The sequence below is a fragment of the Euprymna scolopes genome, chromosome 15 (genome assembly GCF_053919585.1).
Source record: "Euprymna scolopes isolate OS-2025 chromosome 15, ASM5391958v1, whole genome shotgun sequence".
NCBI lineage: Eukaryota > Metazoa > Mollusca > Cephalopoda > Sepiida > Sepiolidae > Euprymna > Euprymna scolopes.
The window spans coordinates 94,175,529-94,200,717 of NC_136496.1; the positions used below are offsets into that span (position 1 = coordinate 94,175,529).

A 25,189-nucleotide genomic window follows, 5' to 3' on the forward strand; every position below is an offset into this window, starting at 1 on the left:
ATAGTATCGCAGTAAAATTCATGACCTATGGTGTAAGGGAGATAACTGTGTCTATCTTTTTTATTATGTTTTTTAATACTAGTTTGTTATAAATATTTTTGTTGTTGTTTATATTTTTTTTTATTATTATTTGTATTGGTGTTTAAGGGGGCTAACTGTGCTTTTTTTTCTTTTTCCCCTTATTTTATTAAGTTTTATTTATCTATTTTTACTGTTTTTTATAATATGAGGTGATCTAAAAACTGACTCCTAAATATGAATGTGTTTAGTGTTATTAGTGTATATTCTGTTTAGATCACCTCATATTATAAAAAACAGTAAGAATAGATAAATAAAACTTCCTTTAAACTCCTCGGCCTAACGTTTACAGGGAACATGAACTGGAATAGATACATTGAGAGCATTGCCAAGGCTGCTGCAAAGAAGGTGGGCTCTCTCTACCCTGCTAGAAAACTACTTACGCCTGAAAGTATCCTGTACCTCTATAAGACCATCATTCGCCCATGTATGGAGTACTGTTGTCACGTTTGAGCTGGTGCATCTGCTACTTGTCTCTCACTCCTGGGCAGGGTTCAAAAGAGAGTCGCCAATCTGATAGGTCCTGAACTGTCATCTAGGCTTTGTGAATGCTCTGACAAACTACAAGCACTTGTACCTCCTCGACGTGACTACTCCCGACAAACCTGACAAGCAACTAACTTCCACCCCTTTACAGTAGAGATCCCTAGGTGTAAAAAAGCGTTTTACTCCAATAGTTTCTTCCCCAGAACTGCAAGACTTTGGAACTCCCTTCCGGGATTCTGCTTTCCCAACTGTACTGATATGCAGAAGTTCAAGTGTAATGTGAACAAACATCTTGCTACTCATCTCCCTTCATAATGCCCCTGCAACTTATGTCTCCAATAGTAGCTCCCTACTTCAAAGTGGCACTGTGCCTTGTTTGGGATGAAAATTGATTTAAAAAAAAAAAAAAATGTGGGATGATGTCAAAATACTGGACACAGAATGTTCGGATGACAATTAGAATGAATCTAAGAATCCAATCTAAGGGAAATAGCTCCTACATTATCAGAGAAGAGTTGTTTCCCCTGAACCATGGAATGGTCCCTGGGGTTCTTGTATGTAAATACAGGAACGAGAATACCATGAGAGCGGCACGAGAAGCAGACAATATGCGATTGGGTCAATGGAGGAACGAACGTCGTTCTTCGTAGCAGAGACATTTCTAATTCAATCTGTTCCCATCTGAGTATATATTTTTATGTAATCGTTATGTTAACATCAATAAACGTTGTTAACCGATAACCATTGTTTTGTCTCTCGATCCATGTGATTTATTACCATGTTTTTTTACTGTTATGAAAGATTCCATTTACCCACGTCATAACAGAGTAGCGACGAGATGAGAAATCAAAAACAGACAAGAATCACACGTGCTGAGAAGAGAAAAAAAAAGCACACTCTCGGAGATTTGCAAAAAGAAAAAAAAAAAAAAATAAGGGGATTACCCTCGTAAATTGCCAACAAGAACAGAAACTTTCTAACATTTTTTTTTCTTTCTTGAACACACAAAGAATAAGGAAGTCATTTTTTTAAACACAAAAATTCCAGTTGCAGTGGTCATTTATGGAGAGATAACTTGTCTATTCCCTTTGTAAACTTTTCACATTTATTCGTTAAATGTCTATATGCCCCCCTCCAAGGGAGTTCACTTGATTATTAAAATGTTTTAAATGCTTTTGACGGGGAGGGGGGTTTAAATTTCATTGGTGCCAGCTGTATATTGACAGTGTCTGTCACCGGCTTCTTCTGAAATAAAGTTTTATGGTGCTTCTCTTTGGACGCAAGTGAAAAATTTAGATGAAAATCTCCGATGAGTTTATCAAAATCTTGGATGATACATAAAAAGAAAACATTCTGAAGATTTTCTTAATTAAAAAGGAAATTATATTTGCTTTTAAACTTATACATGTACTCCAAAAAGAAAACTGGGATTGGAACATTTATTACGGTAATTAACAGAAAAAGACAAGAAATTATAAATAAATAAGCAACAAATAAATGTTACCAAAGGCAACACTCTTCTACATACCTGAATAAATTTATTTGTGTTGAAACTTCTTTTGAAGTGTGTTTTTGGTTCAAAATAAACTTAGTGTCTCCTCTTTGAATTAGAATTTTAAAATGGCTGCCCAATTAACTGCAGCAGAAGGACCGTTGATAACGGCTCAAAATTGAAAATTAAACAAACGCTGGCAGAAACACATAAATAAATGTTTACAATCGATCGAAAATGTTATGCTGTACGAGTATTTTGTTTAATTTTCGATTTTTGTGCGATTAATCATAAATGAGACGGAAATGAGTATCAGTTTATGTTAATTTTATGTGCGAAACAGTTTTCCTACACAAAATTTTAAAATAATTGTCTTTTATTTCTTTTTGCCGCATACTCATTTAAAAATGTAGAATCCCATTTTGTGGAAGTGATTTATCTAAAAGGATTTATATATTTGCTGGTGGTATTATTATTATTATTATTATTATTATTAGTAGTAGTAGTAGTAGTAGTAGTAGACTATATGTAGGAAATTTTTTCCTATAATAAAAATAAAGAAAATACAACAGTAAATAGCAATCGACTTGGACACAATGTTATATTAAAATAATTTTTATTTAACCAAAGTAGCTTTATGGGATATATATATATATATATATATATATATATATATATATATATATATATATATATATATATATATATATAGATGTGGAATATTGATTATGATTTTTCATTACTTGTGATATCCTGTGGTCATGAAATTAAATTCAATTAAAAGCATTTTGAATATTTTAAGTAGGATACTTCATAGAACAAATGTGGTATTGTTGTTATTTCTGAAGTCAAAATGTGAAAGAAGTGAAGAAAGAACACCCGTGAATAAAAATGTATCCCATCACCAAATGTAGCATTGACTCTCCCAGCCTAATTTAATTTGTTTTTATTAGTTATTATGATAAGCAAAATAAACATTCTAGAATTCACTTGCCTATTCAATATCATAGATTTTAAAAGGCTTTTCTTGCCTATTTGATAAACGGCCATATGATGCCTATTAGAGACTTCACACTTTAATATCAAACGATTTAATATGCTTGGACATTTCTTTTTGGCGGTTGCTTGACCTTGGTTTTGTCTGATCACTACAGCCTCTGAAATAATTCATGTTTTCTTATATCGTGTTTGGTTTTATGCACAAGTAAAAAAATATAGATGTAAATCTCACAAGTTTAGCCTTGGATAGAATATATAAAGAGCAAACATTTAGAAGTTTGTTAACTTAAAAAAAAATATTTACTTTTAAAATGCCCCCAAACATATGAGCTTCTCCTTTTTAGGCGATTACATGTGAATACACTGAAACGTTATTTTAGAATTTAGAATTGAAGGTTCAATCGCGTATATAAATATAATATAAAATGTTCACATTTTCGGTACAATCTAACTTTTTAAGTAGTTAAGTACTTTTTATCACAAATTCTAAGTCTGCTCAGCAACATCATAAAATCATATGTAATTGCATTATTTTTTGTATTACCACCCAGACTTAGGGTTACTAGTAGGAAAGGAGCAAGGCTTTTATGACTTTAAACAATCACATATTTTATACTAAAATTTAGTTTAGAACATTAACATTCCCAAAGTGTAAAACAAATAAAGTTGGTTGCATGGTTACATGTCCTTAAAACATTGTCTGGTCAATAAGGTGTGATGATTTTGCATTAAATTTATATACAAAACTTATTGTTTGGTATTTTATTGTATTTTTACCATGGAATTTTTGAAGCTGTTCACATGTAATTTCCTAAAGATGGAGAATCGTAGTTTTCTTTTTTAGGTGTATTACAATGTAAGTTTTCTTTTTTTGGTGTATTACAATATAAGTTTTCTTTTTTAAGTGTATTACGATATAAGTTTTCTTTTTTATGTGTATTACAATGTAAGTTTTCTTTTTTTGGTGTATTACAATGTAAGTTTTCTTTTTTAAGTGTATTACAATATAATTTTTTTTCTTTTTTAGGTGTATTACAATATAAGTTTCCTTTTTTAGGTGTATTAAAATATAAGTTTCCTTTTTTAAGTGTATTACGATATAAGTTTTCTTTTTTAGGTGTATTACAATGTAAGTTTTCTTTTTTAGGTGTATTACAATGTAAGTTTTCTTTTTTAAGTGTATTACAATATAAGTTTCCTTTTTTAGGTGTATTACAATGTAAGTTTTCTTTTTTAGGTGTATTACAATATAAGTTTCCTTTTTTAGGTGTATTACAATGTAAGTTTTCTTTTTTAGGTGTATTAAAATATAAGTTTTCTTTTTTAAGTGTATTACAATATAAGTTTTCTTTTTTAGGTGTATTACAATGTAAGTTTTCTTTTTTAGGCGTATTACAATATAAGTTTTCTTTTTTAGGTGTATTACAATATAAGTTTTCTTTTTTAGGTGTATTACAATGTAAGTTTTCTTTTTTAAGTGTATTACAATGTCAGTTTTCTTTTTTAGGTGTATTACAATGTAAGTTTTCTTTTTTAGGTGTATTACAATATAAGTTTTCTTTTTTAGGTGTATTACAATATAAGTTGGAGTTTTACAAATAATAAAGGTGGCTTTTTATACGTAATTGTATGTTTATTGGCAAATAAATAAATGGCTACAGATTGTTGTAAAAATAAACTTGATTCATTTTTATTCTTTAGACAAACTAATTTCCCAGTAAGCGACACAGAGATTTATTAAAAAAGTTATTTTTTTCGAAATAAAACATCAACTTTTAGCTCTGTTGTTGGGTCTAAAAAATAATAAACGTGGTTTTCATATGTATTTTTATATTTATTTGCTAGATATAAATGTACAAATAATTTTTTTTCTGTATAAATTTGTTTTTATGACAACGAAATTTGGCGCTCTGGCATATTTTTTGACAAAGCAAAATGGCAAATTGTAATCTAGCGTCCTGGCATCCCACAAAATAATAACTGTTTTTCCTCAGGTTTTTGTAAGGGTTTCACACATAATCACCTTTAAAAATAATATTTTCTTTTGGAATGGGGATTTAGCTGAGTGTTAATCTCAAAATCTATTATTATTATCATTATTATTATTATTATTATTATTATTATTATTATTATTATTATTATTATTATTGTCGTCGTCGTTTGCATCTCATGTTTGATTTTGTTTACAGCAAAGCAAATCAATTTGATAACCCACCAAATTTTTATAATTAAAATAAAATTTTACCTTCATTCATAGAGAGAATGCACAGAATAGTTAACAAAACGCATGCCCTCCCCGTGTTAAAGATAGTTTTCTAAATAGTAATATTATTTAGAAATTCGTTCAGAACAATGGTAAGGGTGTTGTTAAATATTTTGTTCTTACATAATTTTCTCATTTTGCCTACCAATCGTCAACCATTTTCAACTGTTTATGAAAACTTCCAAGTAGCATGTTGTACACTAACGATGAACTGATAGAATCTGGCTTTGTTTTAAAATCAAAATAAATCTTTTGTTGTCTTACAATTTTCAATTAATTACAAGGAAAACACCTGAGAAAAAATATATGCAAAAATTACCCGGAAATTTGAAAATTTACAAGAAAAAACAAAAAAAAAACAAAACAAAATTAAATATTTGTTAATTTTAAAAGAATCAGAATCGGGAATCGGATCAGAATCAGAAATTTAGAACGGAATCAGTAATTGTATTGGAATCGGGGAAAATTTTGGAATCGTTCCATCACTAGTATTTAAATTACTTATGTCTGATATCTAATTAGTAATTTATCTCAATAAAATATACATTATCTAAACCAGAAAAATAAAAATATATATGTAATGGTAGTAATAGTCCACAAATGAGGAATACGAGTATGACTGATGAAGAATGCTTTATTTTCAATTAGCACATCATAATTTACTGTACAATTCCTCAACATGAAAACTGAAAGATGAAATATTAATTTTCCTTGACAGTGATTTAAAGTACAAAATAATAATGTTCATTTGATAGGAAGAGAAAATGGGAAATTTTTAATTTGCTTACATCTATTTGCCTCAAATTCAGTGCAGTTGTAAAAGTTTACATGTTAACAGCATGTCAGTATGGTGTAGACAATATCTCTTCGATAAATTTTCATTGGCAAGCAAAAAAGGGAGTTCATTTGTCTTCGTTTACAATAAAATTTAATTAATATTAGTGTCATTCAGAACAACAAATTTTGCTAGTAAATCGGCATTAGAAAGTCAATTAATTGGTAATCAACCGATTAATCAGTTATTGGCCAATTTGCTAATCGGTACACCCCTATATATACATCACATTTAAATCTGGATAAGATGCCTGCATGATTTTACCTTAAAGACTCATCAGATTCAATGTCTTAACTAATTCATAAGTTTAAAATACAGTATTTATATGTTAGCGAAATGTTTTGGTTTCGATTCCAGCTGATCGCACCCAAGTCATATTACTTTTTAAAACTTTCGAAGTCAATACTATATATTGGGTACAATATAATAATTAATAGAGAATCGATTCTATAATAATAAATACGTAATCTTCATGAGTTAAAATATCATATTTAAGCATATTTTAGAATACTAGTATATATATATATATATATATATATATATATATATATATATATATAGTTTTTTTGTTTTTTTTTTCTTAGCAAATTATTCTATTCAATTCGGAGATAGAAGTCCATCCTGGGAATTTGGTTAATTTCTTTTTTTCAAAGGAATATATTTATCTATCTCAGCATGGGATTCTTTTTTTTTTTTTTTTTTTTTTTTTTTTTACAAAAAGCCATTGTATGTAAATAAATAATAAATAAAAAAAAAAAGAACAAACCACAAAACAAAGCATTATTCCAGAAACAAATGCGTTGAAGCAACCCAGAAGTGGACAGTCGGTTGGGGAGAAAAATAAATAAATCTGATTCGTCTCAATTTGAAAAACAAAATCCGACTCCAACTCCTTCAAAAATGTCTGACTCAACTTTCAACTGGCCACTTTAAATAATAGTTATATAATAAATGTCTTTATTTAATATTTTTTCCAACTACGAAACTTGCAAATGTATCTCATGGGAGTGGGTGGGGGGACATATCTTTAAGGTTCTTTCACCCATATGTTCATAATAATAATAAGTAAAAAAAGACAAAAGACGAGAATAACATGACAGCAAATTTGTAATGAATACAACATGCATGAATTATGTACTCATCATCAAACACCAACATACACACTAAACAAACATCAAACACCAACATACACACTAAACAAACATCAAACACCAACATACACACTAAACAAACATCAAACACCAGCATACACACTAAACAAACATCAAACACCAACGTACACACTAAACGAACATCAAACATCAACATACACACTAAACCAACATCAAACACCAACATACACACTAAACCAACATCAAACACCAACATACACACTAAACCAACATCAAACACCAACATACACACTAAACAAACATCAAACACCAACATACACACTAAACAAACATCAAACACCAACATACACACTAAACGAACATCAAACACCAACATACACACTAAACGAACATCAAACACCAAAATACACACTAAACGAACATCAAACACCAACATACACACTAAACAAACATCAAACACCAACATACACACTAAACCAACATCAAACACCAACATACACACTAAACAAACATCAAACACCAACATACACACTAAACAAACATCAAACACCAACATACACACTAAACCAACATCAAACACCAACATACACACTAAACAAACATATACACATACATATACACATAGCTATTGTAATAAAGTTGTATTTCTGTCTTAAAAGTGAATTAATACTTATTCTACACATTTGCACACGAACAATACTTACCACTGGACTTACAATACACCACCACTCTGCTAAACGACATCATGGCACGTAAGAAAAGAAAAAAGAGAGAAAAAAAAAATATATTGTTTTGTTTTGTTTTTTTTTAAATCCTGATGGAGGCTTTTTTATAAGCCGAAAATTTGAAACTTTAAATAAATAAATATCTGTTTATATAAAAAATAACAAATTCGCACGTGATCGTTCTTTCTAAACTCACATTTTAAATTCCATTGTTCCCCCATGCGTCTTAAAAGTAGATTAATATTTATGTCTGTTTGTTCACAATTCGGTTAATATATACAAAAGGCACACAGTTTCACAATTAGATTTTAATACTGGAAACGAAATCTTATATACTTTTATTACCGCATGATTTATATATATATATATATATATATATATATATATATATATAATTAATTTTTTTACTATAATAATTAAATACCTACAGACACTAGTGTTTCATCCTTTCGGGATTCTTCAGTGCAGGGTGTCACAATTACTACCAGTCGAACGATTCGAACCCCGCGACACGAGACATCTCTGGCTCGATTAGCGGAGGCCGTATCCATTCGGCTACCATTAATCGTGTGAAATAGCGTTGAATTTTAAACATTTTAATTTAAATGTTCATTACGTCAGACAGACAGTGATCAAGTCGTTATACGACGATCTACGCATAAGAGCTAAATTGACCGACTTTTATTCAACAGAAAGTGCTCAACGATAAGAAACTTATTTCTTAAAGGGGCTGTCATAATTAATTTTTTTACTATAATAATTAAATACCTACAGACACTAGTGTTTCATCCTTTTGGGATTCTTCAGTGCAGGGTGTCACAATTACTACCAGTCGAACGATTCGAACCCCGCGACACGAGACATCTCTGGCTCGATTAGCGGAGGCCGTATCCATTCGGCTACCATTAATCGTGTGAAATAGCGTTGAATTTTATATTTGTTTATTGTTATATAAACATGCTCACATCCCGCTGCTACAAACAGCCACTTGTTTCAATCAAACAACAGATATCATCAGGCAGCGACTTGACTATTCAAGTTCAATGAATAACCTCTCCAATATTGATTACTTTTGAATAAGTAGTATATATATACTACTTATTCAAAAGTAATCAATATAGGAGAGGTTATCTCATTTGCATATTACATTAAAAAAATATCTGTTTTAACAATTAGCTCTTAATTTTTAATGGAAATTATTAATAGAATCGTCTTAAGTATTCTATTTAGGAATATTATATTAAGTTGATTTATTCAATTTATTTTTAATTTAATTTACATTTACTTTATTTTATTTTTAACAAGCAGGCCGCCCAGCATTGCCCGGTCATAAAATATGCTTAAATATGAGATTTTGATTGATACAGATTTCATAATTATTATTCTATTATATTAGACTCAATATATAGTAATGATTTAAAAAGTTTGTATTAGTGTATTAGTCAACAATAATATTTTTATTTATTTTTATATATACACTAGCAGGCCGCCCGGCATTGTCCGGTCCTAAAATACGTTTAAATATGATATTTAGATTAATGCAGATTTCGTATTTGTTATTATATTATATTAGACCTAATATATAGTAATGATTTAAAAAGTTTTAAAAAAAATGACATGTGTGCCACCACTGAGAATCGAAACCAAAACGTTTAGCTTATGATTTACTTTTTCCTTTGATGGTAATGCCTGAGTTATGGAGACGTGTTTTCTGCAGGGCTAAAGATTAAAACATGAACCAATAGCTATTACGTTACGCATGCATATTCGTAATGATGTTCAAACTTCACCTGGTGAATCCCATTTTTTAAATTTTCACACTTTTGCACCGATTTTTCCAGCTAAATCCCAAATATAAAGTTTCACTAGGATTTGAATACCCTATATATAAAATTTCATGTCTATAGACCAAAAACTGAGAGGAGTTTGGTAGGCAAAATTTTTTAAACAAATCTATATATATACATACATAAAAATATATAGAAAGAGGTTTTTGTTTGAATAGCAATACACAAAAAGAAAACAAATTTATAGGAGTATATATTATTATTATAACCAACATCAGCTTTGTTTCGTTTAAAAACTGAAATAAGTTTTCATTTAACCTATAAGTTATTTCCCTTCAAGCTATGAGATTTTATTTCCCTGTTTGAATTTCAGAGATGAATATGACTGTTTTATGCTACCAAAAATCCAAAATATGGTAAACATTCAGGAAAATCATAACAACTTAGCACATTTGGTGTATCTTAAATAATATGTGACTAAACTCTTTGCACAACAACATTTTTTTACCTGGCAAGTATGTACAGTTAATGTAACATAAACATTTCCTTCATTTCACTACATGAATGTTCATAATTTTCTTTAAGGGTTCTTATATACTCTGTTCATAATGTTTATATCTTGTTACTTATTTACTTTGGGTTTGTTATGTAAAGGCACATCAACCCTTTTGCATTTAATAATAACTAACGGGGGTGCCTGGCGTTGCCTGTATGGTAAAAGGAAAAAAAAAGTTTTGATAGGTAGGTAGGCTCGAACCTGAAGCCTTGAGGTGAAGGTGGAAAAGAAAGTGTGAAAAAAACGCTGACATCTTACCGCTCGGCCATGATGGGAGAGTAAGTGAAAAGCGTTTGAATTTAATGATTAAAAACTTAAGTGACAGGTGCGTGAATTTAATGAGGTCAAACATCACACCATAGTGGGATTGAAATCCCGCAGTTAAGTTTGGCTGCGAGGCAGTTGTTTTGGTTTTGTTTCCCCAAGATATTGGGGGGGGACCAGCTCCTCATAAAAGGGGGAGTGTTCAAATGAATAGCAGTTGTCTGATATAAGGGGTTATCTCCCGCATTGATCACAGCTCATTGCTTTCTGGACGTCCCTGATGGGAAAGCCGAAGAATCAACCTCATTTCAATTAGTTTCACTTTGTTTATACTAAAAAGCCAAACGAAAACGAGAGAAGATGAAATAGCAAGAATTTTGTAAAATAGTCGATCAAAATAAGTCTAGATGCAACGTGCATTTGCAAATCGTAGATATTACAATGTAGACGGTATATAAAAAGTTCTAAAAAATAGTACCCCCCCCCCCGAGAACCCTGGTGAAAAAAGCCTTTCTTGGACACACAAAAATGCGTGCGCCACTTTTGCCTTTTATATATATACATATATATATCTATATATATATATATATATATATATATATATATATATATATATATATATATATAGATGTTCTTACATGAGAAAGAGGTTCTACAATTTGTGGACTTGTGTTACGCATTCATTTGAACAACTCTAAAATTGTGCATGTGTGAGAAACGTACCTTGTTTGCCGTTCTTCTTTTCTCTTTTGTGACCCTTGACTTGCGTTTGCTCCATTGTTCTACGCTCTCTGTAAATTGAATGCCTTTCCCAACACAGTAATAATGAACACAAATCTTTTGTATTTTTTTTGTAGTTGAATTTCATTTTGCTTCATGCATTGGGTTTGGAGACACGGCACCAATTTCTTTGCTAGCCTTACCTTAGGCGGGATAGGGAGGAGAGTCTTGAATTCACTGCTACATTTGTAACCACAATATTCTCTTTACTCTCTAGAAAAAAACTCCCATCTCTTCTCATCGCTTTCCAGAGACACCCTAATCCTCTTTCAAATCTTACTCCCTTGAATGTGAATCTCGTCAACTCTCGCTCTCATGATTCTGGCTCTGTGACGTCACAATCTGACGACAATCACTCCATGTCAACTGAGTGCTTTCCACTTGTTCAACCCAAGTCTAGTGTGACATTGTAATCCCTTGTCAAAAGCATTTGGAGCTGTGTTTGCGACAGATTTTTGAACTCAAATAACTTCCAAATTAAAACCGTGTGCTAATAGCTAAAACTGGCAATCTGTCTATGTAGGGCTTCATTATATAAAGCATATATAGAGATTATCTCTGAAGATAGCAGTTTCAATCCTACCCAAACCTGGCCAGAGGCTTACTTGGCCAAAACGTGGTGAAATGACAACAACTATGGAAGGCAGTAATTGCTGAGAATGTAGTCAGGAGATTCGGAGTTTCTATCCCGTCACGGTTACCACCTGACCAAGGCCAGAGGAATAGTTGGCCGAAGTGTCATGAAATAACAACTGGCCTGTCTTTGTTTTATCGTTATTTTCATGGCAAGTGCTCGTCTGAGCTTCAATCTATGCCTCCCCCCCTCGCCAATCTTTCACAATAAGCACCCGTCTAGCTGAAACCACTGTCAATAATTTTCCCCACTCTTTGTCTGTGTCTAAATCAAAACGTAGATTCCATGAACAAAGCTTCTTTCTTAGAAGTGCACGCTTGTGGAGCTCTCTTCCATTTGTCTGTTTCCCACCTGACTACAACTTGGATGTCTTCAAGTCCAACATAAACAAATTCCTGATGAACCGCCTCCTTAAGTAAGACACTTTATCAAATCTCCAATACTAACGATTACTACGATACTATCCCATTGATTACTGTACATGCAATAACTCTTATCCCCGAGTGGCTTCCTGGCCTTGATAAGTGGTGACGTACATGTAAAAAAAAACAAAAAAACTAAGAAAGATGGGGATAATAGTCCGCAATAAAATAAATTAATAAATAATACTCATCTCAATAATGAATTCCATTTAAATAATATATAGAGTGAATTATTTACTAAAGTGCATCCTTGAGTATCTTCAGCCTCTTTGCACAAGGTTTTGTCAAGATAACTTGGCATGAGGATACTTCGTCCTGTAAGTAAACCTTGAGCAAATATTCCAAATAATATAATATTCCAAATAATATAGTATTCAAAATAAGAGAGTACTCGAAGCCCAATTAAGATCTCTGTAACATGGCTTATGAGGAATGGTGCACTTTTTTCCAAGTAATGTTGCCTCCACTAACAGTACTTAAGCTGGAAACTCCACCAGACTAGATGAATTCTTGTCTTGGGATCCAGTAAGATTAAGAGATCACAAAAAAGATATACTATAACACAGTTAAATGGTCAATTAGACAGAAGAAAATTGTTGACTTTTTTATTAACTCAATGCTTCCTCAATGCTTAAAGCAGAACTTTTATGAAACTTTTCTAAGATATGCGAGTGGATATCCATTTCTCTCAGAGATCATGTGTTAGTTCCCAGGAAGGGGTACCTTGATCTCTGAAAACCTACTGAAATAAAACACATGTCGATACATGTGCACTTAAGTTGACTGAATGACGTCAAAAAGGCTCCAATGTGTTCAGTGCTCCTTGTAGTCATACCAAACTTTTATCTTAGAAGGATGAAGCTAGTGTCTCGCAAGTATGAGTTTTGGGTTTAATGGTCGCGTCATTGAGTAGCACGGATGTAAATGCATGTAAAATGATGTCATCAGTAAAGAAAAAAAAGAGTAAGACGTTGCCCGGGATTGAATTATGATCAATGAATCTTTTACGCTCCCATATTTTTATTATCATCGAAATCGGTAAAATCAACTACTTTTCAATCAAATCAATTGATTGCCTACTCTAGTTGGGGACCCATTGCGGTGCACTGGGAGGAAACTTCACATGTCTCTCGCAGTTACTTAGTCCACAATACATTGTAGTCTACATTGCACTGTAGAGAACTTACTTTTGATTTTATCAAATTATTTTTTATGTATAATGTTTTTAATTAAAGTTTAAAATGCAAAAGTCAATTTCATGCCTCAGTTGTGTTCTACACAGACACATTCATTTTGAATGCACCTCTGTCATATCAAAGAACATACTATTGATTTTATATGCCTGGCCTTTCTGCTTGTGTGGTGATAAGGGCTTGAATTTAAGTTTAAAATCCAAAACGTTAAGTATCATGGTTCATTTGTGCTTTAAACAAAGATATTATGAATTCTGAATGTGCCCCTGTCATATTGAAGAACCTACTGCTGATTTTATATGCCGAACCTTTTAGCTTGTGCGGTAACAACACTTCTCAAATGCACTTGTGATGTTAGGTGATGTTAGGCTGTGTAAGGTGTTAACTTTGGTCAAAATTGCCTGTTTTTTCTTTCATTGAATTATTTTGATTATCAATTATCGATTGTCAATACTTATTGAAGACATTTCGATACAAAACCTATCTAAGAACTACCAGGCACGTAAAGTACTTTTGTAGGAAATTTCATAAAAAATTGGCTCAGCCGTTTTTAAGTCTATAGTGAATGAACTCACACAGAGACACATACAGACAAAGTTCCTTTTATATAATATGTGACCGAACCAATGTAAGTGCAAAACTGTCAGTAATTGCTAAAAAACAAAAAAAAAAACAAAAATAAAATATAAAAAAAAGCTGATTAATACGTTTATTGTTATTCTAATCATCTTGCTAGCTGGCCCTTGCAGATTGTGATGACTCAAATCAAAGCAAGGGAATCTAGATTCAGCTGAGCTGATTTGAAAATGATAATGTTCTATTTTCAATTCTTTCTTCTTACTGTCCCTTTTTTCCTGACCTCGATTCGCGATACTGAGTATTTCCCTTCTTCACCCTCTTTCTTAAACAAACAACACGAAATCTCTCTCACCAACCGAAGCAAATGAAAAAATACTGCCCACACAAAAAATATCCTACGTCTTTTATATCTGCAGGGGCGCAAACCAATGTAAATGAGTACAAACCGGATTTCCTGTATCATCACGCAGGCGTAGTGTCATTTGTGCATTAGACATGATAGCGTTTGGCTCACCATACATTGTCTACACTGGTGCCAAAACCCGGGAATGAACCAGGGACCATTGTCTACAGATAATAATATTTGAATACTAGTGTTAATACAATAAAATTATAATTGTTTTGTGAGAGATAGTAGTAAGTTATTGTTAGGGTTTTGTCAAGGCAGATGTGAACCCGAGATCACAATTTCAAAATTTGCTCAGCATGGGAAACCTTTTATAGGAAATTTAGTTAATTCATATGCATATGTAATGTTAGCAATTTGACCAATTAGGGTGAGTTCGGTTCTGACGAGGCAGTGGCTGATCGGCTGAACAGGACGCCAGGCCACGTCGACCCTACACCACTACCTTACTACAAAAAACGATTCAAGAGCAAACTTTTCAGTCTGAGTTGATCTCCTAACCGCTTTTGCTTGCTGAGGACTCACCAGGTTGAGAACGCTAAATTTAAACTCCCTGATTTGAAGAAAAAGTTCCTTCTACATGAATTGGATTATATCACATTCTGTTCTCGCCCCTGCTCGCATCTCCTCCATGACAAGTTAGACATCTTAACGCCTTCATGGAAAGGGGCTAAAAGCTTTACCAGCTGACCAGAATAAAGCTCATGTGTTATTAAGAGGAACCGTGGTTCCTATTCTTGGCTGGTTGCCAGGGAAATGATAGGTCTTTGTATAGATCTTAAGCAGTCAGGCAATGAAGTGACTGTTAATAAGTGAGAGAGTAATTAGATGATACTTTCGCAATCATGCATTGATTTCTTGAGTTATACAAAATTATTTAGTTGTGACAAACTTTCAAACTAAACCGGATTATGCTTTATTGTTGTGCTACTTTGTTTAATAGTACATCACACCTCACCTCTCGGACAACTTACGATTAATTGTTTCGTAAAAGAACTACTGGTTTCAGTTTGATGTATGGATTTTGAACTGTTTACTTTAACAGGGCGTTGGTTTTAAACTCTATTTTTCTGAATTGAGTATTTTGTATTCTATTTATTGATCTCCATTTTTTTTTCAGCCTTATGATTCTCGTACACTGTATTATTTAATTTTTCTGCTTAATATAATTTATATAAGACTAGCAGGGGGTACCCGGCGTTGCCCGGGTGTTTGGAGGTGTGTGTGTTAAAAAAAAATGGTGTAAAAGAAAAAAAAAAGTTTTGGTTGGAGGATAGGATCGAACACCGAAACCTTGACGCGAAGGTGAAAATGAAAGGGGAAAAAAGCCCTGCACCTAACCATCTCGGCCACGAAGGAGAGGAATTGATATGTGTTTTCAGTAAGGTTTATAAACTGAAATATACAGGTGCGAGGATGTGGCGTGATATTTGACCTAGTTTTGCGCTGCAAGCCAGTTACTGTTTCTCCGCTCCCCATCATTCGCTTTTCAAAGACGGGGCGAGCTGATAAAAGTCGGGCAAATTAAATAGACAGGCAACCTCCATTGTTAAGTTGTAGATATTATCATTTAGACGTGATATAAAAAGTTTTAAGAAGGAGCAAGCCGACCGAGCAGGCCTTGGAAAAAAAACTTTTGCAGACATACACAAAAAGCGAAATACATGCATACATGCACACACTTTTTCGCTTTTATATATATAGACTAGCGAGGGGTACCCGGCGTTGCCCGGGTGTTTGGAGGTGTGTGTGGAAACTCCAGGGGTGGGGGTTAGGGTAAAAAAAAAAAAAGTAAGTATGAGGATCGAACCCGAACCCTTGAGACAAAGTTGTAAATTAAAGTGTCAAAAAAAAAATGTGCGACGTTAACCATTGCCCCACCGCGACATGCTAATGGAAACACGTTTTAATTTAATTACTTGGATTTAGTAGGTGCCCGTTTTAATGAGTTAATGAGGTCAAGTTTGACTGCGGGATTTCATTTACTGCTAAACGCCTTTTTTTTTCCCCCCAAGATGTTATAGGAAAAAGACTAACCCACATGTGGCGAGTGACAAATGTTGAATATTTATCTTCTCGAAATCGAGCAAATTAAATAGACAGGCGAGCTTCGTTGTTAACTGTGAGATATTACGATTTATATGTGATATAAAAAGTTTTAAAAAGTTGTGAAGCGAGCGACCACTTCTCTGAAAAAAGCCTTTTGTCGACACACAGAAAAAGCGAACACACATACATACATACATACATACATACATACATACATACATACATTTTCGCTTTTATATTTATAGATGAATTGTATATTTACTTGTTGTTTCTGAGATGTTGTTTAATATTTGTTGAAGGACCGGAAGGGTCAGCATGATTGATTTTCAGGAAACAACTGAGAGGGGACCACCTGCCTATTACACCCACAAGAAAGAGGGTGTGGTTCACGGATCTGAAGACACACGAATCTACTTAATATTAATTTGTTTTGTTGTTTTTGCAGACTTTTCTTTTCTTAAGAGGAATAAACGGTTACTCTCATCATATCCTGTCCCTGTGTAGTATGATCAAGGTCAGCCCATCATATTATGCTGGCTATTCTGGTCATCCAGAATAGCCAGTGAACGTTTTAACTGGGAACTCGTCATGCTATATTTAGGTTTTGTGTGACTAGGGTATGCCTGAAGTTGAACTCTTATACCAAGAATGTCCTCTGGGGTCTTCATTACATCATAATAGGATATATATATATATATATATATATATATATATATATATTTTAATTATAATTATCAAGCACCTTAAAGAATACTTAAGGATGGGCACTGTCTGCAGAATAATAACTAAAAGACAGTCAACTAGCATTTATGCAATGTTCACGGCTTTCACTTGTTCAAACATTCTAGATTGTCAAATGTATTCACCCTAATTTGGTGTTTATTAGTTCTTAATTCTCTTCATTCCTCTGGCAATTGTTTGGTGGCCCTGAGGAAAAGGCTTAGCAAATGGAGCAAAACGTGGGTTTGAAGCTCATGATTGGCAGAAATTGTCACCCCTACACTGATGATTGCGAAAGCATGAAACACTATTGTTTGTAGGTATAAAGAATAATTATTGTTCAATTATAAATAAATATATATATATATATATATATAATAAATATATATATATATATATATATATATATATATATATATATATATATATATATATATATATATATACACACACACATACACTTGAATCAATTCTGCAATATAAAAAAAAAAACTTGAAAGATGGGGAGTCAGTTAAAAAGAAAATCTGGTTCCCAGCTCTATTTTTTTTTTTTTTAACCTATGTGCCAACCTCAACTCATTAATAATCATCTTTTATAATTTGTCTATTTTCAGACTTGACTGTAAATACCAAATGCTGTGATAATAATACCTTGCCTTCATTCTTTTCTGGCACAATTGCTCTTCATAACTGCTTCTGCTGCTGGAACTGCTGCCATATTTGAGGTCTTTCATCCTCATTTGCATAATGGAGGGTTAGTTTTTTTCTTTCTTTTATACTACACTTTTTTTCTTTGCCAGACACTATTGAGAATTTAGGCAAAGGGTGCTTCTGCATTATAATTTGATAAAAAAATGCATTTAAAGTAAAAAAAAAAAACCCTATTAAATAATTACATGTCATATCGAAATTCGTAAAAAAATATTTTTTAAAGTAGATCTGCTAGAACTATTTTTACAAAAAAAAAAAAGAAAAGAATATTGCTATTATCGTATACTCTCGATCTGCCACTTTCTAGTTTGAAATCATGGAAGTTAACAAGGGAGATAAGTCAGAATTGGCGACAATAAAAAAACAATAAAATTGCATCATTCGACAAATTTTCTTTTTGCTTGCAATTATTTTTTCTGCTCAATCATTTTTCAAAATTTTTGGAATTTTTACTAATTTCAACATGACACATAATTGCGTAATAATGTTTTCACCTGAAATGTGTTGCTTTAAAAGATCCAGGTTCTTGTTTAGTTTAATCAGGTGTTGCCAAGGGAGATAACTCCATCACTGCTTAAAGTTTGTCAAAATTTGATGTTTGAAACATGAGCAGAAAAAATACCTAGATAAATAGTTTGTTTTTTTTCACTTATTTTACAGGGTTTCTCTGTTCCTTTTTTAAACCTTTTTTTATTTTGTCCTTTGTTAATCACTTTTTCATTTAAAGGCAACCCCTCCTTGTTCACAAAATAGGCAAGGTGGCGGGATATGATTGATCTCATTAAAATTTAATTTTCCTCTGTAAAAAAAAAAACAAAAAACCTACTTGATCAAATTAAGTTAAATTTTTTTTATGATAACATTATATTATAACGAGTACATTCAATTTAATTTTTTTTTCAATATTTTCATTTTTTAATGTCTTCATTAAACTAAACAAGCACCAAGATCCCTAATCTACACAAGCATCTTATAGTTTCTTGTAATTATTTCTATTTATTCATTTTCCATAACTTTTAATATTTTTTTCTAATTTCGACATGATATGTAATTACATATTTTTACTTGAAATGCATCGTTTAACATCCAATTATAATACACAAGCAGTGTGTAATGTAAGACAATATCATGTTGAAACACCATTTGTTGTTGGATTACTAAAATTAAGCAACATTGAACTTGGTCAATAATTAGATGGGTGACCATATGAGAATATCTGGTCTCATACATTATTAAGTAGAAGTGACTGTAAAATCTCTTTGCTTTAATATCATTGAAAAGGTATGAACCCAGGTTTTAATCCTATCCTAACTATAGGTGAAATAGAACAGTAGATTTGACTTTCAAGTCTTGTAAGCCAACAAGTGTCACGTGGTTGTTAATCTTTTTAAAGGTGTCATTACATTTTACATTGGACCCACACGTTCTGTCTGAGACAATTGCAAGGAAACAAACAAAAAGAAACAATTTGTCTCGGCTTTTTTTTTTTTCAGTTCAAACAGAGCCGTTGACATGCGTTGTTACAGCAGCAGCAGCCGCAAGATACATATGCAAATGACCAAGCCAGTTCGCAAAGTGACGTCATAAGGCATTTATTACGATTACTTTCAAACAACGCCTGCATCTTGTTTTTTTTTTGTACTGTTTCTCTCACACCAACCTGTGCTTAACAAAACTCTGCTGTGTCGAACACTTGCTTAAAGGTCTCTCATGTCATCACCTAGCCACACACCCATCTTACGCTGGCACGCCTTGTGGATCATCCGCCACTCATGTGTATTCACAATCACTTGCCTCTTTTTCTCTCTGCTTTTTCTCCTTTTCTTCCGCTGTGATGTCACTTCGCGCACTGGCTTAGTCATTTGCATATGTGCCATGTGGCTGCTGCTGCTGCTGTAACAATGTGTGTCAGCGGTTCTGTTGTCTGCTTTTTTGAAATGTGATTTCTGTTGTCTATTTGGCTGGATAATTAGATATGATTCAAGCAGACAAGAAAGCCATGGAGAAAGTTATCTGAGAGGAAGATAATCACGTATCAGAAGGAACCATATCTTGCTTGTCACCATCAGAGCAGAAACCGGAAGTCAAAAATAGCAAATGCTTTTGACTATAACAACAACTCCAACTCCGCTTACCCCAGTAGTGCATTTGATCATTTCAAGGGGATTTCTCCTTGCTTACATCAGGAGTAATTAGGTTATGTATAGCATACTCCTTGTTTCACTATTCCTCCTTGTGCAGGCATTGTATTTCTATACAGAAAAGGGGCAGTCAAATTAACAAGAATTTACTGTGAAATTTGAAATTAACAAATAGAAAAATCCACTTCTTTTTTTTCTTTTTTTTTTTTTTAATTGTCAGTTCACCCCAAACAAGGCACAGAGCAACTTAGTTGTGAGGGGCTACTATTTGGAACCAGATTTGCAGTGATACTATTTATGGAGTTGAACAGCAAGATGTCTGTTCACATTAGCCATGAATTTCTGCATGTCAGTACAGTCAGGGAAGCAGGGACTCAGGAGGGAATTCCAAAGCGCAGCAGTCCAAGGAAAAAAGCTATTTGAGTAGAAGCGGCATCTAGGGATTTCTACAATGTAGAGGTGGGATTTTGCTGCTTGCCAGGTTTGTTGAGAGTATTGTCATCGAGAGAGTACTAGTGCTTTAAGTTTGTCAGAACACTTGCCAATGAAATACTTGTAAAACAGGCACAAGGATGCCACGTTTTGGCGATGGGACAGAGGTTAGAGTTTAGTTGATAGTTCAGGACCTATTAGGTTGGCGACTCTTTCTTGAACCCTGTCTAGGAGCGAGAGACTAGTGGCAGATGCACCATCCCAGATGTGACAACAATGCTCCATGCATGGGCGAACCATGGCCTTCTAAAGATGCAGGATACTCTCAGGTGTGAATAGTCTTTTAGCACTGTAGAGAAAGCCCACCTTCCTCCTCTGCACCTGAACATTTAATTCTGAATAATTATTATCAACTAGCAGGGAGACCCGACATTTCCTGGGATTGAATGAGGATCACTGAATGTTCCACACTTCCAATACTTTTATTGTCATCGAAATCGGTGAAATCACTTGTTTTTGAATCAAATAGATTGATTGCCTGCTCAAGTCAGAGACCCATTATGGTGGACCAGGAGAAGACTTCACATGCCTCCACACAGTGACACAGTATACAATACATTGCACTGTAGAGAACCTACTGTTAATTTTATAAACATTTTTATAATGGCTTGAATCAAAGTTTAAAATGCAAATGTCAAGTCTCATTGTTCAATTGTGCTCTAAACAGAAATATGCATTTCAAATATTTCATGGTTTTATCAAAATACCTACTGTTGATTTTATAAGTTGGGCCCTCCTGCTTGTGTGATGATAGAACTTCTGAAATGCACTTGTGATATAAGGGTGTTAACTTTGGCCAAAATCAGACTGTTTTTTTTTCTTTAATCATATTTTTTTCAATTATCAATTTTTGATACTTATAGGAGGTATTCCAATATAAAACCTATATAAGAACATTTTCAGACATATAAAGTACATTTGTGTGAAATTTAAAAAAAATGGGCCCAGTCATTTCGGAGTCTATAGGGAACAAAACTCGCACAGGCGTACACACACACTCGCACAAAGTGCCTTTTATATATTAATAGATTCTTTATTTCATGTTTTATTATGTTTTTATTTTGTATTTCTGTGTAACAATATTAAATGTTTGTAAATAGATTAAAAAATGCACTTTAAATAAAAACACTTACATAGTTACATGTCATGTCGAAATTTGATTGAAAAGAAGATTTGCTAGAACTATTTTTATATAAAAAAACACTGCTATTACTCTTGATCCATCACTTTCTAATTTGAAAGGTGATTCAAAACAAGGGAGTTAAGTCAGTTTGTCACACGAAAATTGCCTGCAATAGAATAAACCGAAAAAACTGCGTTTTTTGATAAATGTTATTTTTTCAAGTAATTATTTTTCCACTCTATTATTTTTTTGTAATTTTTGTAATTTTACTCATTACAATTGCCTAATTACATATCATGTTCAGCATGACGTGTAGTTACGTGATTGTATTTTTACTTAAAATGCACTTTTAAAAAATATTTAATTATAATGCATAAGCACCCAATATTAACTCATTTTCTTCATCAAAATTTAAGAAGTTGTAAAATAATGTCATAGTAGACATGGCGTTGCCTGGAATCTTAGCTAGGTAGATTACACTGGAACACCAAAGCAATCTATCGGGACTTCTTACAAGTGGTTTTTATCTGTCAAATGCCTTGTGTTAATTGTGAAGTAGCAGAACCGATATTTCAGTTGGGTTGGTTGGTTGATTGTTTTTGTTTTACGGCATATCAACCCTTTTCAGGTTATTTAATGCCGAATCCAAAGATTTGAAGAAAAAGTTTTTTAATAGAATATATTTGTTGTTTTCAAGTCGGTTTCTATTTAACCCATAGTTGGGACCCTAACAGGTACTACCACTCCGGGTCAGAGTGGACCTGGGAGCAATGGCAATTAAGGGGTGGCTCCACACTCCCCAAAGCCCAAAAGCTGGGGCCTCACCATCGGATATAGTTTAAGGTCATATCCAGGACCCCGTTTCAGTTGGGATAGGCTCGAAAAGTTGCATTTGTGGCTTTTTCTGGTTTTGCCAAACTGTTAGGTACAGTATAAAAATAGTAGTTGTTTTCTCTTGAACCAAAAAACGGAGAGTTATCGCTCTTGGAAAAAAAAAAACAGATCCACCATAACAGTTTAAGATGTAAACAAAATGTATCTCACATCACAGACTTTAATTATCATACATTCAGCAGCTTCTACCTTACCATTTAATTCTGTAAGTTGTTGAATAAATCTGTTAAAGATTATACTTTGTTCTCTGCCAATTTTTTGAGCTAGTATAAAACCAATAACGTGTATCATCAGACGTAACACAAACTGATCTGTTGTGCCAAGATTAACAACAGATTCTTCTTAATGCTGTGACAGGATCAGAGCAAGTGGCATCTAATGTAAGTGATTTTCTGACTCTTAAAAGCAAAAAGGGTCATATTGTTATGGTTCTATCAACGCCCCCCCCCAAGTGTTTGAAATTTAAAATAAAAAAGAGGAAAAATATAACAAAAAAAAAAGTGTTTATCAACAGAACAAATGACATTCGAAGTTGTTCACAAAGGAACACAAAAGAAAGCAAAAATAGGATTGTTAATCAAGGTGTGACAGTGATTTGGGACAAAATAGCCGGACAATATGTTAATAGGTTTAGAGTTAGTTTACAGGCAGTTTTAGGAGTGTTGATGAGTTTTACAACAGGTGTAGACAGTCTTGGGTTTGCGACAATTGTGGACAGTCTTGGGTTTGCGACGGTCAATGATGGAGTTGAGGACAGTTGTGAGTTTGACAATTAAAGTGACTTGGATCAGATCAAGTGAGCTTTGGGAGATTGAGATGAGTTGACATCAACTGGCACCCTCAACAGAATGTAGATGTGGACCTTAGAGCATAGTGGGGGGGGGGGGATGATGTCACACACACACACACACACGCACACATATTTTATTTTATGGTTGCGAATAATATGGAACGGATAATAAGGTCAATTAATTTTACAACAGTTTGTACCAGCTAGGGATATTTGTGAATATCAACTGATGAACATAACCTTGAGATCGTAGTAGATGTAGACCTTAGAGTTTAGAGGGTCGATGGTTACACACACACACACACACACACACACACACACCCATAGTGGAACTGATATTTGCAGAATGGTTTATTTTATTTTTATGGTTGCGAAGCCACGAATGTGAGAAATGATGACATGACCAGAAGAAAAAAATGAAGGAAAAGAAATCTGTACACAATGCTGTGGTCAGCATTTGTTGTCGCATCGGCGTCGGCACATATGGTCTTATCGCACTGTTAGATTGGTAACTACTATCTATGTCTAAGCCTACTAGTTTGCAAAATGATGCAAACCTGGCAGACTTGAGAAACTAACTACACAGCAAATGACTAAACTCAATATAAATGTAATTGCTCATTGTGGCACCTGTCAGCATAGCAAGTAACAGCCAGAGATTTTCTTATGAAATTTGCATCATAGTTGGTTGCTGGTTGATGAATGGACCTTCTTATTTTACTTTTTATATGCAGGATCCCAAACGACAGAGATCAACATGAATGGCTTGACATGTGGTCTCCAACAAGAACTCGTCTTCGATGACATTGTTGTAGAAATTAACAAAAAAAAAATTTTGAATAACGTATGGGGTTCTGTCTCGTCTGGAGAATTAATGGCTGTGATGGGACCAAGCGGTGAGTAGTTATTTTGATGTTAACCATTTGCTGTGATCTTTTTTTATACAGGTACCACACTGTCTGCCAAGTTCCAGCCCCTGTCTCATCACTGCAGAGTTGCATCTCTATGCTTGTTTTTCATGTGTTCGATGAACTCATTGGATTTGTACTCCTCCTTAACGAAAATACTTCCGATAGTAGCAAAAATCCCATTCCTTCATTGTAGCTGTTCCTAGATGCCCGAAGATTATCTGTACTGATACCTTTTTTTCTTTGGACAGATTACTTTGGGAATCTTCTTATTGACATGTAGAAATTTAAATGTAATGCTAACAAACATCTTGCTGCTCAACTCCCCAACCAGGTCGTTTCTCCCTACAAATCTGGCTCCTATCACAATATCCTTTTATACCTCAGTAGTGTAGTATGTCTTATTTGATATTAAAAAAAGCACAAAGAAATGTAATGTAAAACATTGAGTAGCCTTATGTTAGACTTAGTTCAATCTGATCAATTGTTTAAGGCAAAGTCTAAATTTGACCTGTGTGGAAGCAAACATTTGACTGATTTTAAATGAGTTCACAGGAAACATGAGTTGAAATAATTACATTGAAAGCATTACCAGGATCGCTGTGAAGAAGGTAGGCTCTCTTTACCGTGCTAGAAAACTACTTACACCCAAAAGTATCCTGTACCTCTATAAGGCCACCATTCGCCCATGTTGTTGTCACATTTGGGCTGGTGCATCTGCTACTAGTCTCTTGCTCCTAGACAAGGTTC

At 33.3% G+C, this 25,189-nt stretch overlaps 1 protein-coding gene across 4 annotated transcripts in view; it reads left to right on the forward strand.

Annotated features, from left to right (window-relative positions):
* LOC145293999 (uncharacterized) overlaps positions 1–25,189 on the forward strand; it is a 174,820-nt gene that overhangs the window by 55,093 nt on the left and 94,538 nt on the right. For all 4 annotated transcript variants that reach the window (XM_080140915.1, XM_080140912.1, XM_080140911.1 and 1 more), the window contains 2 exons: positions 17,995–18,134; positions 24,266–24,427. In XM_080140915.1, coding sequence (XP_079997041.1) covers positions 18,128–18,134; positions 24,266–24,427 — 169 coding nt within the window. In that variant the 5' untranslated portion in view covers positions 17,995–18,127. The remainder of the gene's footprint in view (positions 1–17,994; positions 18,135–24,265; positions 24,428–25,189) is intronic.